General features: G+C 41.7%; 2 protein-coding genes across 3 annotated transcripts in view; one reads left to right on the top strand and one right to left on the bottom strand.

Moving 5' to 3' along the window:
* CUNH9orf3 (chromosome unknown C9orf3 homolog) overlaps window positions 1-10366 on the top strand; it is a 402054-nt gene extending 391688 nt beyond the window's left edge. For both annotated transcript variants that reach the window (XM_019517353.1, XM_019517354.1), the window contains exons 15-17: window positions 2476-2562; window positions 5511-5655; window positions 9384-10366. In XM_019517353.1, the coding sequence (XP_019372898.1) occupies window positions 2476-2562; window positions 5511-5651 (228 nt within the window). In that variant the 3' untranslated portion in view covers window positions 5652-5655; window positions 9384-10366. The remainder of the gene's footprint in view (window positions 1-2475; window positions 2563-5510; window positions 5656-9383) is intronic.
* A 1404-nt stretch (window positions 10367-11770) lies between these two features.
* FANCC (Fanconi anemia complementation group C) overlaps window positions 11771-16228 on the bottom strand; it is a 203345-nt gene continuing 198887 nt past the window's right edge. Inside the window, exon 17 of the mRNA XM_019517352.1 lies at window positions 11771-13727. The gene's annotated coding sequence lies outside the window, so the exon portion shown is untranslated. The remainder of the gene's footprint in view (window positions 13728-16228) is intronic.

Below are 16228 nucleotides of genomic sequence, written 5' to 3'. Positions count from 1 at the left end.
AGCACCAGCTCGGTTGGTACGTGCTGAAAGCAGGTCTTAACCAAGGTGTGGTTGTGTTGTTTTGGCCTTGCGTTGTCTTGAAGCTAAGCCACATGCAGCTCTGCTTGCTGCTAGCTGGGAGCCACTGCACGTGACTAATGAATAAATAAACAGGAGTGAGTGGAATATTGCATCTGCACGAGCTCTGGCGATGACTCACTCCAGCAGTTTGTTCCACTGAAAGTGCCTTTTGGCCCTTGTGGAAACAGGAGGAAAACGTGTTGCCTGTGGGAGAAGGGAGACATGCTGCTTCTGCCCCAAACGGTGCGTTCTCTGTACTACACCTTTGGGAATCTACCACTTACTCCTTCTCCAGCTCCTGATCCCAGAAAGGGAAATGTGAGCTACCCCAAACCTGGTTCAGTAGAGAGACCTTTTTTCTAAATATTTTAACTGAGGCTAAATGTAAAACCTTGTGGAGAAAGTGATAACCTAAGGAAATAGATGGTTTACCAAATCCATTTTTTTGCCTCCTGGAAGCAGCTGTAGATCAGAGAATCAAACAAAGATAAATATTTAACAGGGAGCCATATATAGTCTAGACAGTATGAGAAACATAGTACTGCAGGAAGTGAGAACCCCTTTTCTCTTCCACACAAGCTAGTGAGATTATGATGCTAGATTTGTGAGCAGCAGCATTGTGTGTTGCACCACCTAGTTTCTGGATGCTTTGTTCCCTGCTGGAATATACAGCCCAGATTCAGTGACCCCCTTCTCCAGAGAAAACACTCGGAGAGCAGGAGAGTGCCTAGCTCAGTTTAGTGCTGAATCAGTTCCTACGAAGTGAAACTGCTTCTTGAGGAACTGAGAAAGCTGTTGTCTCAGGACACCCTGTAGCCTCGTTGTTAAAGCACTCGAGACCTGCAGCTCCAATTCTCCTCAAGCAGAGGTGGGACTGGGTGAGAGCTGTTGGAGAATGGGGCTTGGCACCATCACTACCCCCACACCTTCCTTTTCCTCCTCCCTCCTCCTATTGCTGTGGCTGTGGTCCAGGAAATATGTTCTTTGTTTGCATCTGGCCCTGCAGGTGAGATATGTGGGGAGTACAGTTTGTGGATCCCAATGGAGTCAGACACCAAGTTGCCAGCTGGCATCCTCAAGATCTCAAAGTGTCAAATACATGTTACCAGTGAAAACTCTGGTGTCTCAGGATTGGACAGCTGCTGAGCACAGGCTTTGAGAAGTCTTCATTTTGGACCTGAGTGCTGTTGCAGCAGTCAGACTACTTGCATTTTAGGATTACTATAAAAGCTGATTATTATAAAGGTAGCTATTGGCATATTGGCTTGTCTTCTGAAAGGCAGCAAAAACAAACTGTAATGTAAGTTTTTTTTTTTAATGCACTTAACTACTTTCCTTTAGGGCCAGTGCTGAGCCAGTAATGGAATATAAAATGGTAGATTTCTCATTGACTAAAACTGAAGAAACCTTGATGTAGTGTAAGGCGACACTTAAAGCCACAACAGTGAATGGTTAAAAACAAACGCAGTAACTTAAAAGCAGCAGAATGCAAGAAAAAATAAAGAAACCATATTTGAAAGTTGGATTGTCTGTACAGCTTACTTAAATAGCCGTGTTGCTCACTAGGCGTTTGTATGCAGGATTCTGTGCTTTCCTTCAGTATGCCAATAGCTACCTTTTTAGAAGTGTATTTGTACAAGAGACCTGTTCCTTGAGCATGAATAGGTTTAGACACATTCTGGCAGAGCTGTATTGGCAGAGCTCTGGTTCACTCAAGTGTAAATTCTTTGTTTCATGTTTTTGTATTTCACTTCTATCCTTTTAATCTCAGTGTAGACACAGCACTCGTCCCAGAAATACAGCTGGTACAAAAACGTGCCTTAGCCTCATCACCTCTTGTGTTAGACGCTTACTCAAGGAAATTGTTCAGTTGTATCCTGTGTTTGCTTCCAGATGTCTGACACATTCACTTCCTCCTCTTTTTTTGTCTTAAGAGTTATTAGAGAAATGGGGAAAGTATTTCTTCTGATACAGATGTATCTTGAAAAATGTTTTTACAATAAATATAATTTAAACAGATTGGGAACCTTAAGCTGAAGGTGGGCACACCTGTTCATTAACAAGTTGAAGATGGTTGTTTTTCCAGATACATGGGAGGTCAAAAATGGATGCTTATTTTTATTTTAGGTGGGGCAGATTGTTAATCTGAATACTATTAATACTATCTATTGCAGTTCAAAAGCACATATTCCAATGCTAAAAACAGCATCTGTCATTAATCATAACTTCTGCACCCATATTTAGAGGCACATTGGTATATAAACAAGACTGACATGCTGAAGTACTTGAAATGAGTTTCACAAAGCACATTTTCGCCAAATGCTTTAATGAATGCTGTTGAGAAATGTATTATTTATCTGCATTTGTTTCTGCAGATACCGGATGAATTTTAATATTTACTTGCCTTTCCCAAAGGTTCGACATCGATGGTGTGAGCTTGTTGTGAAGCATAAATATGCAGCAGGGTATGGTGCTGTTGAAAAATTTCTTTGGGAAGATCAGGTTGGTTCCATTTATTTAATGCTTTCAGTATCATCACTGTGCACTGTGTCAAGAGAGTAAATACATTGTCTAGCTGTAAATGGTCATATACCTGAATTAGATTCTAGTTCGTGCTCCCCACGAAACACTCACCAGAGCAGGGACCGAACCTTCCAGGTGAGTATTCCCACTGCTAGGCTGTAGGTAGATGTGGAGCATTGGCAGCAGCACCACCTTCTCTGTTTTGCCTGAGGTCTGACCTTGAGAAGGTCTTGCCAGGTCTAGTCTCAGAGAGGGAGGAGTGCCTGCTTCCTGAAGTTCAGTGGGCTTGTCTGCAAGCTGGCCGCTGAGCTACACAGCACGGTCAACACTTAAATTGTTCTAAGCCTGTCCAGGAGCAGATGCCCTGGGAACTTTACGAGTGGAAACTGAGGCACACAGGGTCTGTAGGCACCTGAAGGTTTGAGGCTGCGAGACAGTCACATTGAGGTTCTGTATCTAAACTTAAAGCATGTTAGTGGTAGTTCAGTATCAGGCTTTTGTATATCTAACCATTCATTCTTATGCGGTTACTCATATTTATTTTTACTCACTGCTATCCCTGTAGTTCAAATGCGTATCTGATTCCTTCTATGACTGTGCTAAAATAACCCCCTAGGATCATTTGTGCATAAGTAATCGATTACAAAAATCTTACAAAGCATAACAAATTCAAAACTTATGCATGATGTTTCTAAGTTCATATAATATGTATGTGCCTATATGCCACACACTGTGCTGTAACAATTCTCACTACAGTTGCAAAATATTATGAGAATGTTAATGTCCAGTCGCACACAGACACACTGCAATGCCACAGTTTTTACAGTACTTTTCCCCCCAAATCTAGCATCTACTTCCTGTATTCCTGCCTTCCAGAGCACAGGTCCAAATCCTTAGCAGACAAGTTATTCTAAATGTCTACATAATAATAATAATAATAATAATAATAATAATAAAAAAAATAAACAATTGTGCAGACAGGGGTTTGTATATTGTACACATTGGCTAGGCACAGACATTCAAAAAGCCCAAGGTGGAATCGATTTAAGCTCCCTGGTTTTCTGTAAGAGGTGTAGTTCAGATTGGTAGCAAACAGAACATACATTTGACCGAGGTGGGGTGGCAGGGAGGTCAAATCTTAGACCAGGTTCCGCCATTTTTAAACCAGTCTACATGTGCCAAACTTCTGTTCTGTTATGGGTATAAACTGGTTTCTGAATGCTGATCGATTGTAAAAGTGTAATGTCTGTACCTGGCTATTCTGTAAAGTGGGGTACAGTTTGTGACAGTCCAAGTGGAAAGAGAAAAGGAAAGTAAAAAGCAACCTATTCTTCAGCTCTACATTAAAAGTTAAACTGAACTGCCGTATATTTAAGGCAGTGATTATGCCAAATAAGGATTAACATTTTTCTGCTATGTGTGGAAAGAATTTTTGAAACCATAACTACAGTGTTTTTTTATGCTGCAATCTTTGATATCCTTCATTTAATTTACTCCAGCGGTGCATAGTCTGTGGCACAACTAAGTTCTGGAATGATTGCATGTGAAGTCAAAGCAGTTGCTTGCCTTTGCCGATCTTGAAAGACTTGGCTATTTTAAAAGTCTGGGAAAAATGCAAATGTGACTATTTAATCTGTTTGGGAATAACAGAAAACCAGTGTTTTCTGCATTTTCATGTTTGGATTTTAGGGCAAGTGATTAGAACTATATGGAGAAGGTCATTCCTATTCAGAACAAGCCCCCAGAATTTCCAAACTCTCCATGAAAGGGAACCGAGCCCTGGTTAGTGCCCTGCTTAGTGCAGTGCCCCAGAGCTCCTGATTCTCAAACTCCAGTAGGTCCAGATCAGCTTCATAAATTATCAAGATATATTAAATGAAAAGCAGTGTTTGCCATAATGCTACCTACATTCTCCTTTCTGGCACTGAGTGGAATTACACTCTGTGAACTGTAGTCAGCTTGTACTAATAAGCAGGGTTTCAATTGGACTGTTGCTAACATATGAACCTGTCAACATATTAAAGTCTCAAGTCAATGTGATGGGACCGAGTCTACAAACTTGTGCTCGTGTATGAAAGTCCTTGCTTATTTCAGGAGTCCTGTTATTGTCAGCTCAGTTTGTTGGTCCTGATGCTGCAAAGCTAACTCAGGATGCTGGAAAACAAGGGTAACATCCTAGTGCTGTTATAGTAGGTGGAGGGTTTTGCAGGTGACTTTTTCATTCCCAAAATCTTAATTTTCTTTCCTGATTTGAGATTATTCCAAAATTGGCAGCAGGAGGAGGCTGCCTTTTCCCTACCAAACCAGAGATCACCCTTCAAGTGGATGAATATATAGCCTGAAACAAACCTACTATTTCCCACTGAATTCAGTTGCCAAAAACTGTCATATAGACCTTGCAGAATTGATTGTTTCAACTGATGTGCCCTCTCCTGGGCTGCTTTTGGAAAGTTCCCAATTTGGACAGAAAAACAAACCTATAAAAATGGTTCACATTTCTGTTCTCTTAGCAGAAGGCGGACTTCCTACACAAGGGGCATTTGGCAACAACTCTGCTACTGATAAAAGAAAACAGATTTCAACCTGAAAAGCAGTGGGGAAAATGGAGCTGGAAAGCATTTCCTAACATAAGAAGCCTGATTCTAGCTAATAGTTTATCTATCTCTAGTGGAAATGTTCTTTTTGTAACTTACTTAATGCAACATGCAGACAAGTTTCCTTAGGCTGAATAGCCTCAGAGATGGCATTTTTTCTGGAGGGGAAAAAAGTGTGTACATGTTCAAAAACAAGTGGTCTTTCACGTCAAATGAAAGCCGGTACTACAAGGATTGTCTCAAGGGCTAAGAGGATCACACCTGCATTTAAGAAAACAAAAAGGCAGCTGTAATTGGTTATGGAAAGAATAGGTATTTTCTTTCTATTTGCAGGCAATGGGTGTGTATCTATATGGAGAATTAATGGTGAATGAAGATGCAAAACAACAAGAACTTGCCCATAAATGCTTTGCTGCAGCAAGAGAACAAATGGATATGTCCTCAGCTAAAGTGGTGGCCGAGATGTTATTTTAAAGAGGTGATTTTTGTTTGATTAAAATATTTCACACTCGAGTTTCCCTATAGCAAGAGAGAGAATATGGACACCACTGGAAATAGTAATATTTGGCACAAGGCGGGATTTGCTGCTACTCAGCTCAGAGAATCACTCGTTAAACCTGTTTGAAATGCAGTATTTTAGATCAGTGGTTCCAACCTTTTTTTGCACCAGGACCCATGTGTAAACATTGACAGCCAGTCCTGACCCAGTGCCCCCCCAGGCCCCAGCCCTCAGTGTGTGGGGCAGAGGGTGGGCATGTGGGGTGGGGGGCGCTGGAACTCTATCCACCTGCACGGGAAAAGCCACGGTTTCCCACATTTTAAGGAGAATCCACTTTTGAAGCATGTTTGTGATCCTTTCATATATTGTCACAACCCACTGTTGGGTCACGACCCATGGGTTTAGAAACACTGTGTTAGATACTTCTGAGTGCAGGGAGGCTTTTATATTGAGACCTGCAATTGCCTTCATGAGACGGGTGCATCACATGGCAAAGTACTGCATGCGATGGCTCGGGACCAGGTGGCCCCTTTCTGTCCCAGTCTTCTAACAGTGTTCTCCATTTTCTTCCTAAACATGGTCGTAGCTGAACATGGGCAGCAAAAAGAAAGCATGATGTTGATGGGGGGGGGGGAGGAAATTGTTTAAAAGAAACCATGTCTGCATGGGACATGGTAGTGCATTTTAAAGCAAGCAAATGATGCCAGAATTGTGCTTGACAACAGATGTAGCTGACTTGACTTTGCTTCAAGAGTAGTCAGATCCTTTTAGGTAAGTAAGATTAGTCTTGACCTCACTAGGAAATAATGAACTGTTTACGAGCATGCACTAATGGGTGTTGTGCGTGCACATTTTATTTATAATATGTGACTTTATTTTGATTTCCTTTAAATTAATGGCTAAGGGGCAACTGGGGAAGTCATTTCACTAACATGAAAAAAACAAGACTGCAAGAAAGATGCAGAATGGAGACATTTTCTCATACGCTTAAATTGGTCTTTTACACTGTATAGCATTAAGATAGGATGAAAGAAGTAAATATTTTACTATTTTAACACCCTCTAAGAGGTAACCCTATGGTTTTTGCACATGCTTATTTAACACATTGCCAATTAGATTTGGTATGAAGATCAAGGATTCCTTAGATTTTTGCCTTATGATACAACCCATCTGCCAGACTGATTCTCTTGGTTGTTCACATAATTTTACAGTCAGTTTGTGGTATCAGAATTCAGACATCTAGTTCAGGAAAACTGTTGCTCAGTTTTTGGTACTGAAGAGGAATCTTAATTCCACTTCCATTCAAGCCTACACATGTGGCGAGTGCTTGAAATCAGGTTCCGTTTGAGCCTGCGGCATTGACTTTATTTATATGGAATAGGACAGATGCAGGGCAAACAAGTTATTTATGAATAGCCCTGTTCTTTTGGGATATAGACAAGAACTGTGCCTGCCAGGAAAACTCTGTGGTGGGCTTGGAAGAGGCTTAGATTGCCAGCATGCCGGTGATGGGGAGTCGCTTTCTAAAACTAGAAGGGCAAAAACAACAAAATGTTTGCATGCAGAGTCACGCTCAGCTTGTGCATGTCTAAAACCCTCCCCCTCAACCACAAATATCTCATCACAGCTCCTATTCAAATCATATTCAGTATCTTCATAGTTTACTAAATGCCTCCAAGTGCTTTGAACTGCACCGAAGGCCAGAAAACAACATGTATGCAATTAGAAAGGATTATTCTGCAACGTGGAGGGAAGGTCTCTTCCCACCGTTTCTTATATAGAGAGATTACACTGAAGTAAAAACGTTTGATTGCCAGTCTGATAGTAATGCTTTGCTGCTGTACGTTTGCCATCAGACATCTAGAAGTAGCATGTATTTCTGTAGTACTGTGAAAGGCAACTGGGTGATCCAAATAACTGTACAGTCAGCTACCTTAAGGGGACAACACTTCTAGATTTCTTCTTGCTGTGTATCTTACGTTACATTATCTTAAGAATGTTCTTGTTTTAAACTTGAGCGTGCGAAGGGAGAATGATCATGTAAGGTTTCCCATAGTGTTGCGGCTGTTTGGGTTCCTGGCATGCTGATTTGTGACTTAAAATTAAAATCACATTGCCAGGGATTACCACAGAGCCATGACCACAGCTGCTGTTATGAAAGGTGTCATACTTGTCTCAGAACTACGTTGGAACCCCGTCCATCGGTAGAAAAGAAATTCAAAACACAAATGGAGCAAATACGGAAGAACCTCATCTGGTTTTTAATTATGCTCAGACGGAGACCTCTCTAACAAGGTGCAGAGCTTAGCTGATTGGTGAACAGTGATTGATTTCCCCTTTGTTCACAGTGGCTAAGTTCTGCACCTGAAGAGAAGGTGAGATGGAAACATTTCAATTGTCAGCCTATCCAGGGCAGAGTGAGTTTACTGGCTGAGATGCACGGCTGCTTGATGTGTTGTTTTATGGCAAAAGCTTGTGTGAAATCCAGCTGGTAGAGAGTAGGAGGCGGAGACTTGGAAAAGGCCAGAGACTTCATAACCTTTTTTGTCAAGAATGTAAAGAATGCACAGTAAATGCTCAGGTTTGGCTACACAAAGAACCAATCAGTGTTCCTGAAAGATTATACCGCTTGTAATGTAATAGCAATGCTTTTCTAGAAACTGTGGGGCAATGAATGTTTATGGTTCTGAGCCAGAATTGTCTGTAAAGCTTTGTTCTGTAAGGTATGATCTCGTTTAATGAATGCTGTCATGATTTCTTTGCAGTTGTAGCTTAGCAATATGTATTATTTTCAGGAAATGATTGTTTCGGGCCGGAGCTGCCACTTAACGGCTGCTGCTGGTGTTCCAGGCTGTGGATGGACCCGTCCTCCGGTGCCTACTGAGCTGATATCAGTTCTGATTTTACATACTGGCTCAGTTCAGCAGGAACAGGAGTCGAGCCCCAAAGCAAAAAGATGTACCTTTTCTAAGTGCCCATGAACAATTTAACACTTGTTTTCTCTCTGAAGTCAACTCTGGTTCAGATTGTGATGTTCTGATGATGAACACCAGGGGTTGTGAGGTGGTGAAGCTACCTCAGTAATCCAAAAACAACTGTTGGCTTTTTACTTATGGTAAAACATGCAAAGGTATGTGGTTATACAAAAAAAGTTGTAGAATGCTGTTCATTATACCAGCTCTTAATCTGTTTATGGCATTCATTTCATAGTCACTCACTGACATCTTAAATTTAGGGGAGTTTTGGTTTTGGTTCTTCCCAACAAATTAACCTTTCTTCTCCAAAAGCTGTTCTGATGTCCACAGAGTGAACCTGTAGGTCCTTACAGTAATTGCCTTGCTGTACACCCATGTGACTCTGTCATAGGGTAGTAATAGGAGAAACTATGCTCCCACACTGTGGGAACAGTAGAAGTGCTCTTTTAACTGATGCTAAGTTATATGGAAGAGCATGTGACAGTCATATGAATATCAAGTAATTCTCATTCACAACTGTCTTCTATAAATACTGTGCCAGACCATCACCTGGTTTAAATCAGGATAGCTCAATATACCACTTGACAGTGTGGCCCACTAACTATATTTATAAGACTTTGTCTCTGTCTGTAACCTAAAGAGTAACTCCCTTTGAAATACTGGGACAATAGAATATACAAATACCTCTTTATTGTGACAGAGTAATAAATTTTACTGCTGTTTCCGTTGCAGGAAAGATCACAGAGAAATTCTTTTAATATACCTACTACTAAACCGTGGTGGTACTAGGATTTCATTGACCCTGGACATCAAAGGAAAGATTATGTGACTGCTAAAACAATCACCTGACAGAAACAATCACCTGACAGAAACTCAGTAGTTATCTTTTCCAGAGGCTTATTGTGACCACGCACCAAGGAAAAAAAGGATTACATTATTATGGCTTCAGCTACTTGCCCTAGCATAAGCCATTTGATGATATTTATGGTTACTAGGCTCTACTGTATCATGTTAGAAAAGCTGCAGTTTCCAAATATCAAAACAGCACAAGTTTGTTACAAAGAGGTGCTGAAGCCTCTTGATTTGAATAAGTATTTTGTATGCAGTTCAGCAACTGGGCCAATATAGAAATAAGACAATTTGTGAATTTCGCACTAAACACCACAACCTTTAGCAAACTCTGTAGAAGATATGTGTTTTGCTTTGCTTTGTTTTGTTTTGAAGGCAATTTAGGTGGATTTCTGAAAATGACTCCCGATCCCTTGAACTAGTAGCCTAATGGATGTCTAGGTTAGACATAATTGACTCTTAGTTTGGTGTGGAAATAATCTGAAATTGTAGCTAGAAGACATACAATTTGAGACTAAATTTGCTGAAAAATAACTGCAAATCATTCATGTAGACTGGAAAAAAAATTGCAGCTACAATCTTGATCAGCTGCCTTTATGTCCACGTAATTCTATTTAATGTACAATGGGCAGACTCTCCATTACCAGAAATGCTTTTTTCTCACTTAGTGTGAATAGCAAATGTATCAAATGCAGCTCCTCTCCCCCATGAAATTTGCTGCTCGAGTGATTGTGGGATATCAGTTTTGAGGCTCTTTCCAGACCGTGGGCCTCTTAGAAAACAAAACAAAATTGTTCACATTTGCTTTGTATACTTATTTTACCTCACTGAACTCTTATAACAAATAAAGTATTTTTTATAAGTTGTGTGTATTTTTAACTATAGTCATTTCATAACACTTACTACAGGTTTATTTGTTCTGTTAAAACATCTCTGCTCCTTTATTGTGAAGGAGGTACTGAAATTAATGAAATATGCTTGGTTAACAAAGTGACAGGAAAAAATCATGATAAGCATACAATTAAAAAACCCCTCTTGTAGCATAAAACCTGAGTCCTGCTGGCATTTGGTTCCATGATGAGCTCAGGCACAATGCAGCAGAGCTGCTTTCCTTCTCAGGATGGTCTCTGCCACACCAGAATCCAGAAACATTTTCAGTTGCCTATGGCAGTGGTTCTCAGCAAGGGTGCCATGAAATCCTTTTAAGGGTGGCGTGCAGTATTAGTACTGTTTGGTATGCAGACATCTACATCCAGTCCACAAAGTAAACCCAGAGATTTCTAATAGGGTCCATAGTGTCAAAAATATTCTGACCCTTGCATGGTAGGAGAGTTGTTTATTTTCAGAGGGGTGCCTTTACTCTCAAAAGGTTGAGAACTGCAGGCCTGGGCTATGGTTAAGGACCTACTCAAATAGCAGTTTTGCAGAAATTGCAAAATTGGGCAATGTCCACAAAATCTGCAGAGGGGGAGGGAGGGAGAGAACTTACTAAAAATAAAATGCTGAGGGGGGGCTGCAGGTTCGAAGGGGAGCGAGCAAAATGGCTGCAGCCCCATCCTTCTCTGAGCAGTGGTGGGCAGGGCCTTATCATAGGCAGCCCTCTTAACCAACCAGTGGCAGGGGGTGGGGCCACCGAGGCCTGTCAGCCAACTGAGGGAAGAGACGCTGAGAGAAGCCTGTGAAAATGGTCAGCCCTGCAATCTGCCCATAAATCAGCTGTGTCCTTGATTTGAGTAGACCCCCTAGCTATAGTCAGCCAAGAAGCTCAGGTTCAGCCTTTCAAATGCAGTAAGTATCACTGCAGTCATTTTACTTACAGTTTATACTTGCAGGGTCCTAATAATAACACAAATGTGCCCATTTCGCAAGGAAAACAACTCAAAATTGAATAAGGCCGACTTAGACGACACCCCAAGCATAAGTCAAGCCCTGAGCAGTATATATGCAATAATAAAAGTAAATTTAAAACATGTAAAGACCACATTGCAAGACGACTTCAAGACAATCTCCCTCCGCCCTTCCTCCCCTCCACTGGCAAAGAAACTCCAACCAAGAAGACAAGAAATGTTATAATTTCAGTATAAAAAGCCAGGTATTTGGAGTACTTGAATATATTGCTACTTGAACTGCAGTTTTCCCTGCCTTCAGCTGAGAAAAGCAGGGGAATGATACAAGAATTCATGCCAATTATTGCATCTTCTGACATTTACTCTATGTACCTCTGAGGATCTAACCCATAAACATGCAAAGAGAAGGCAATAACAATTTGCTTATGGTAAAGATAACCCTCCAAAAGAGCTGTTTTTATTTATTCCCTTACAGCAGACCTCACTGTGGAACAAGCAGTCTAACGACAATCAGAAGGTCAGCGGTAGACTCTGGAGTTGGGATGGGTGAGAGTTCCTACTGTAACCATCTAATAGGAAATACTGATTGTCACTCTCCAGCAGTGTTGTTGAAACCAGCTTTCACTACCGTGAAGCAGGGGCAAGTGGCGTGGGCAGCCTGTGTGGGGTGCACAGCAATTTGGGGAAGGGACAGGCAGCACAGCAGCAGGTAGGACTGGAAGCAAAAACCAGAGCCAAGAGATCGGGCAGAAAGCAGAGGACAAGATTGGGAAAAGGGGATCAGAGTGAACTCAGGGAGAGTGTGGGGCTAATTTGTGGCATGCCTTCCAAAAAAGGTTGCCCCCCCCCCGTCATAAAGGATGGGAGTTACAGAACAAACTGAATGTACAGCAGTAGTTATAAAGGAGAATGGCCATGGTCTTCCAAATTTAAACAACAGACTGACTGATGAACAAATGTGTTGCTTATGGTTGACTGTGATTCATTTTTACTGTGCTTGGGTAGGCTGCATTTAACAAGAGTACACACAGTTCAACAATATGCCCATAAGGAACTTTAGTCTTGTAATGGTAAGAGCCAGTCAAGATGTGACGTAGACCTGTAATGTAACAATGCATGTGACTACAGTGTAAGCAAGAGATACTGGTTAATAATTGAGGAGCTCACGGTGTGTTCATTTATGGTTCAGGTAAGGGCACCTTTGCTTTTGTAGTTACTTGTTATTTATTACCTTGAGTGTGACCTTATCTATAAAATGGCAGATTTTACTGTTGATGTCAAACAGGCAATACAGTTAACACTTTTGGAGTGGCAGACCTAAGATGGATAAGATTTTAATGTGACCAACATAAAGTGCATTTTGAACCTAAATAGCATGCACTGATCCTTATATCTCTTGTTAAACGACTATAATATACCATAAATGAAAAAGAATCACAGCTAGAAGAAGGCCTGTGCATTTTATAACTATGTGATTTGCCTTAGAGTTGACCGTTGTTGCAGAGACCTATTCCAAAATCTGGTTTTTTAGATAAAAATTATGAGGCCAGACATTTGCCACTTTAGTTTGCAAAGTGCCTGCAACAGTAGTTCCAAGGTACATGAATTATCACTGTTCAGGGCACCATTTTGCAATTTCATGGCTTTCACATTGAGCTTTCTGTAGTGACGCTGTAGAGTTCAGCGTTTTTTGCTGCTCAGTGCACTGTTTGGCTAGAGCCAGGTTCCCAACATTTTTTTTCCATCACCCAGCCTTTCTGGCACTTCTCTGCACCTTTCTCCTTAACAGAGAATTAACTGCATTCCAGTACATTCCCCCTTCACTGTTGCATACCATTGAACAGGGAGCTAAGGCTGTAGGCCAGTTGTCAGGCTAGGTGGAGCCAGAAATGCCAGTTGAGCATCTAGGTAACCTGGAGAATTGAGATGCACTGGAGGCTGAAGGAGCCGAGAAACAGGTCACTGAAGTTGACTACAAGCTTCTCCCTCCTTTAAGGGGAAGACAGTCCAAGCTGGTCTGCCCAGATAACGCTGAACCTGCTGAAGCCTGTAGAGCTCGACCATCTGGAATACACAGTACTCAATCATCAATGAACATTTTCCACTGAGCCAAAGCTTGCACAGCTCAACTGGGAATCAGCGACCAGTTCTTCATGGGGATACAATAAAACAGTTCATTTGTGCAGCAGACTACACACAACACTGGCTGTGAAGATGGAGATCAACTGTTCTGTGGCGGCAACGATGACTAATGGGATTTTAGGCACTGCTAAACAGAATACTACACATAAAACAAGGAATGCTGCTGTTGAAGATGATGATTGTGGGACGCTGACTGGAGCACTGCAGCTGGCTTCAGACATTTTGCCTCCATCAGGATCTATCAATCATGCAAGCTTTGATAATATTAGTAAATTCATCACAACTATGGAGGATTTTAATTACAATAAAAACATTAAGAGGTTATGCATATAGATGATATTGCATATATAACATGGACCCTGTTAGGCTCCCAAAGGGGTATTTTTACCCTGAGCAATGCAAAAGGATCAAACTGCTAGAATTTTTTTTTTAAAGCACATAAATTAGGAGAAATGTACTTACCCTTAACAGTATTTAGTTAGAAATGGCAGATGAGATTAAGATAATTTCCTCTCACCCTGATGGGCTAATTCTAAACCAGTTCCTTTTCTCTCTCATCCACCCCCAGATTTTGACTCAACTTACCACCCAAACCCATCTTAAAAGCACAATGGGACTTTAGTGCTGAGAGATGGATCAAGGTAGGCCCTCCCCAGTCCCTAGAAGGCAGAGAAGAATCTCTCTTACCAAAACTCAAAGGTGAGAAAAGGAGGAAGGAGCACCTAAGACCCAACAAGCGGTGCCTGTTGGCTCTTTGTGTTTTGTATACAGGTAGACATTTTTTTTTGCTCCAGAAGGCCACAGATGTGCTGCTTTTCTGGATGCATCTACCATAAGGCCAAAAGCCATCCTTTCCCTTTTCTTTTTGACCAAGAAACTTGAACAGAAATACAGAAGAAATTAAAAAATCCATATCCCACGATGCCTGCTGCATCCCACAGAGATTCTGAAACAGAGGGTGCAGGCCTGAGGGTCTGAAACAGCAGCTCAACTGGCCTTGTTGTGGCAGGCTGTGCTAGAGATATCTGAACAGTGGGTGGTATCGCATACCATATGTGCTGCAATACTAGTGTGCAGTGGTGCAAGTTAATCCTTTTGTGCTGAGAGATGGATTTTCCTGGTGCATAATATTGCTGGCTACAAATCCATCTGTTTCTAGTGCCAAAATAGCAAGGAAATTCCATACCTTCATGGGTTGTTTTTACAAATGATTTAAAGGAGAGGAACTGATGTCTTTTGGCATGCATGAAATATCTAAATATGAGGAATGTTTTCAGCAGTTTTGGATTATTTAGCATTTTATAAAGTTGTCTTAACATGTAAGCATTTCCACAAGGCATCATCCTTCACTGGGATTTGCCTTTGAGCAAAATACTGTATTGGTTTAAACTACGATTAAAGCAAATAGGCTAGGTCTGTCATTCTAGTCCCTTCCCAGTCAACTAAGTGCCCAGATCTGGTTGTCTGTCATGGAATTTTTGGCATATAGGCACAGGACAAATTCTGTTTCTGGCCATGTACCCCTGTGTGCATAGACTAGGCAGGCACAGTAGGCTACCCATTGGCTGGGTACACATCTTGGTTGATGCCCCTTATGCACATATTTAGTTGCCTAAAAGTGGTGCCCAAAACTCACAACTAGCAGGACTTGAACCAGGGGAAAAAAGCACTCACCGGGGAAGCTGGAGGAGCTGTATCTAGGCCACCCCATTCCCAGAAGGTGTTTGAATCCGGGTCTCTAGGTTCCTAGTACAGCACTGTAACTAATACCCCACAAATGGGCCTTTAGCCAGTTCCTTCTCTGGCAGTCTTGGGAAGCCAGCCCCCTAGGAAGCCAGTAGAGGGAGAAGGTGAGGGAGGGGTGGGGCCAGAAGAAAGCAAGCCAAAGGCTGTGCACCTCAATAAAGTACGTTACTTGCTCAAGAAAAAAGAGCCCTGGATTTCAGCCTAAGCTCTTACTACCAGCGAAGCAAAAACTTCCTCTCCCTCCCATTTTTTCCAGCAAATGTGGTAGTGGCGCAGCTTCAAAAGGTGCACCCAAGAGCCTGAAACGCCAGACCTCTGGCATGATAACTAGAGTGCTGTACTGAGATATCAGAGAGACCTGAGTTCAACCCCGCCCCCCCCTCCCCCGGGCAAGGTAGACCTAAAAGATGGCTTCTCCGGTGACTGCCCTAGCCATTCAGCAACTGGGGGTGAGTCTTGCTTATTTTGTTGCCCGTTGTCATGCCTAGGCTGCATGCATACGTAGCTCTGCAGCCTGGAACAGAATTCCTGCATGTGCATAAGTGACACAAATGCCATTTATGATACCAAATCTGAATACTTAGACAACCAGGAATGGAAGAGACTGCCACCCACAGCTCACATCGGTGTGCCTACAATGTGCAAGGAAGGAAATAAGAATGTTTTAAAAACTTGTGCTTTTGTTAACTTCTACTGTATTTTCCAAATTTTTTAACCAAGCAGAAAGCAAAATTTAATTTTCACCATACTAGTAGGTTTATATTAGTTGCATGTTCCCAAGAGAGGTCTCGGTCATGCCACCAGAACAAAAGCAGACTAAATCCTTTTTTAAATTATTTTTTATGTCACTTAGCTGCTACATTTTTGAGTCCACGATTTGCATTCACTTTTACTGGACACTGCTGTTGCTTTCAGCCCTGGAGCCCATTCTGCAGGTATACTTGCTTTCCTGCTGTTTCTGTTTCTACATACATATCAAAGCTTTCCTCCAAA

Source organism: Gavialis gangeticus, unplaced genomic scaffold (genome assembly GCF_001723915.1).
Source record: "Gavialis gangeticus isolate Ggan-Ray unplaced genomic scaffold, GavGan_comp1, whole genome shotgun sequence".
Taxonomy (NCBI): domain Eukaryota; kingdom Metazoa; phylum Chordata; order Crocodylia; family Gavialidae; genus Gavialis; species Gavialis gangeticus.
The sequence above is the reverse complement of the archived record's forward strand: the minus strand, read 5'-3'. Positions and strand labels throughout refer to the sequence as shown.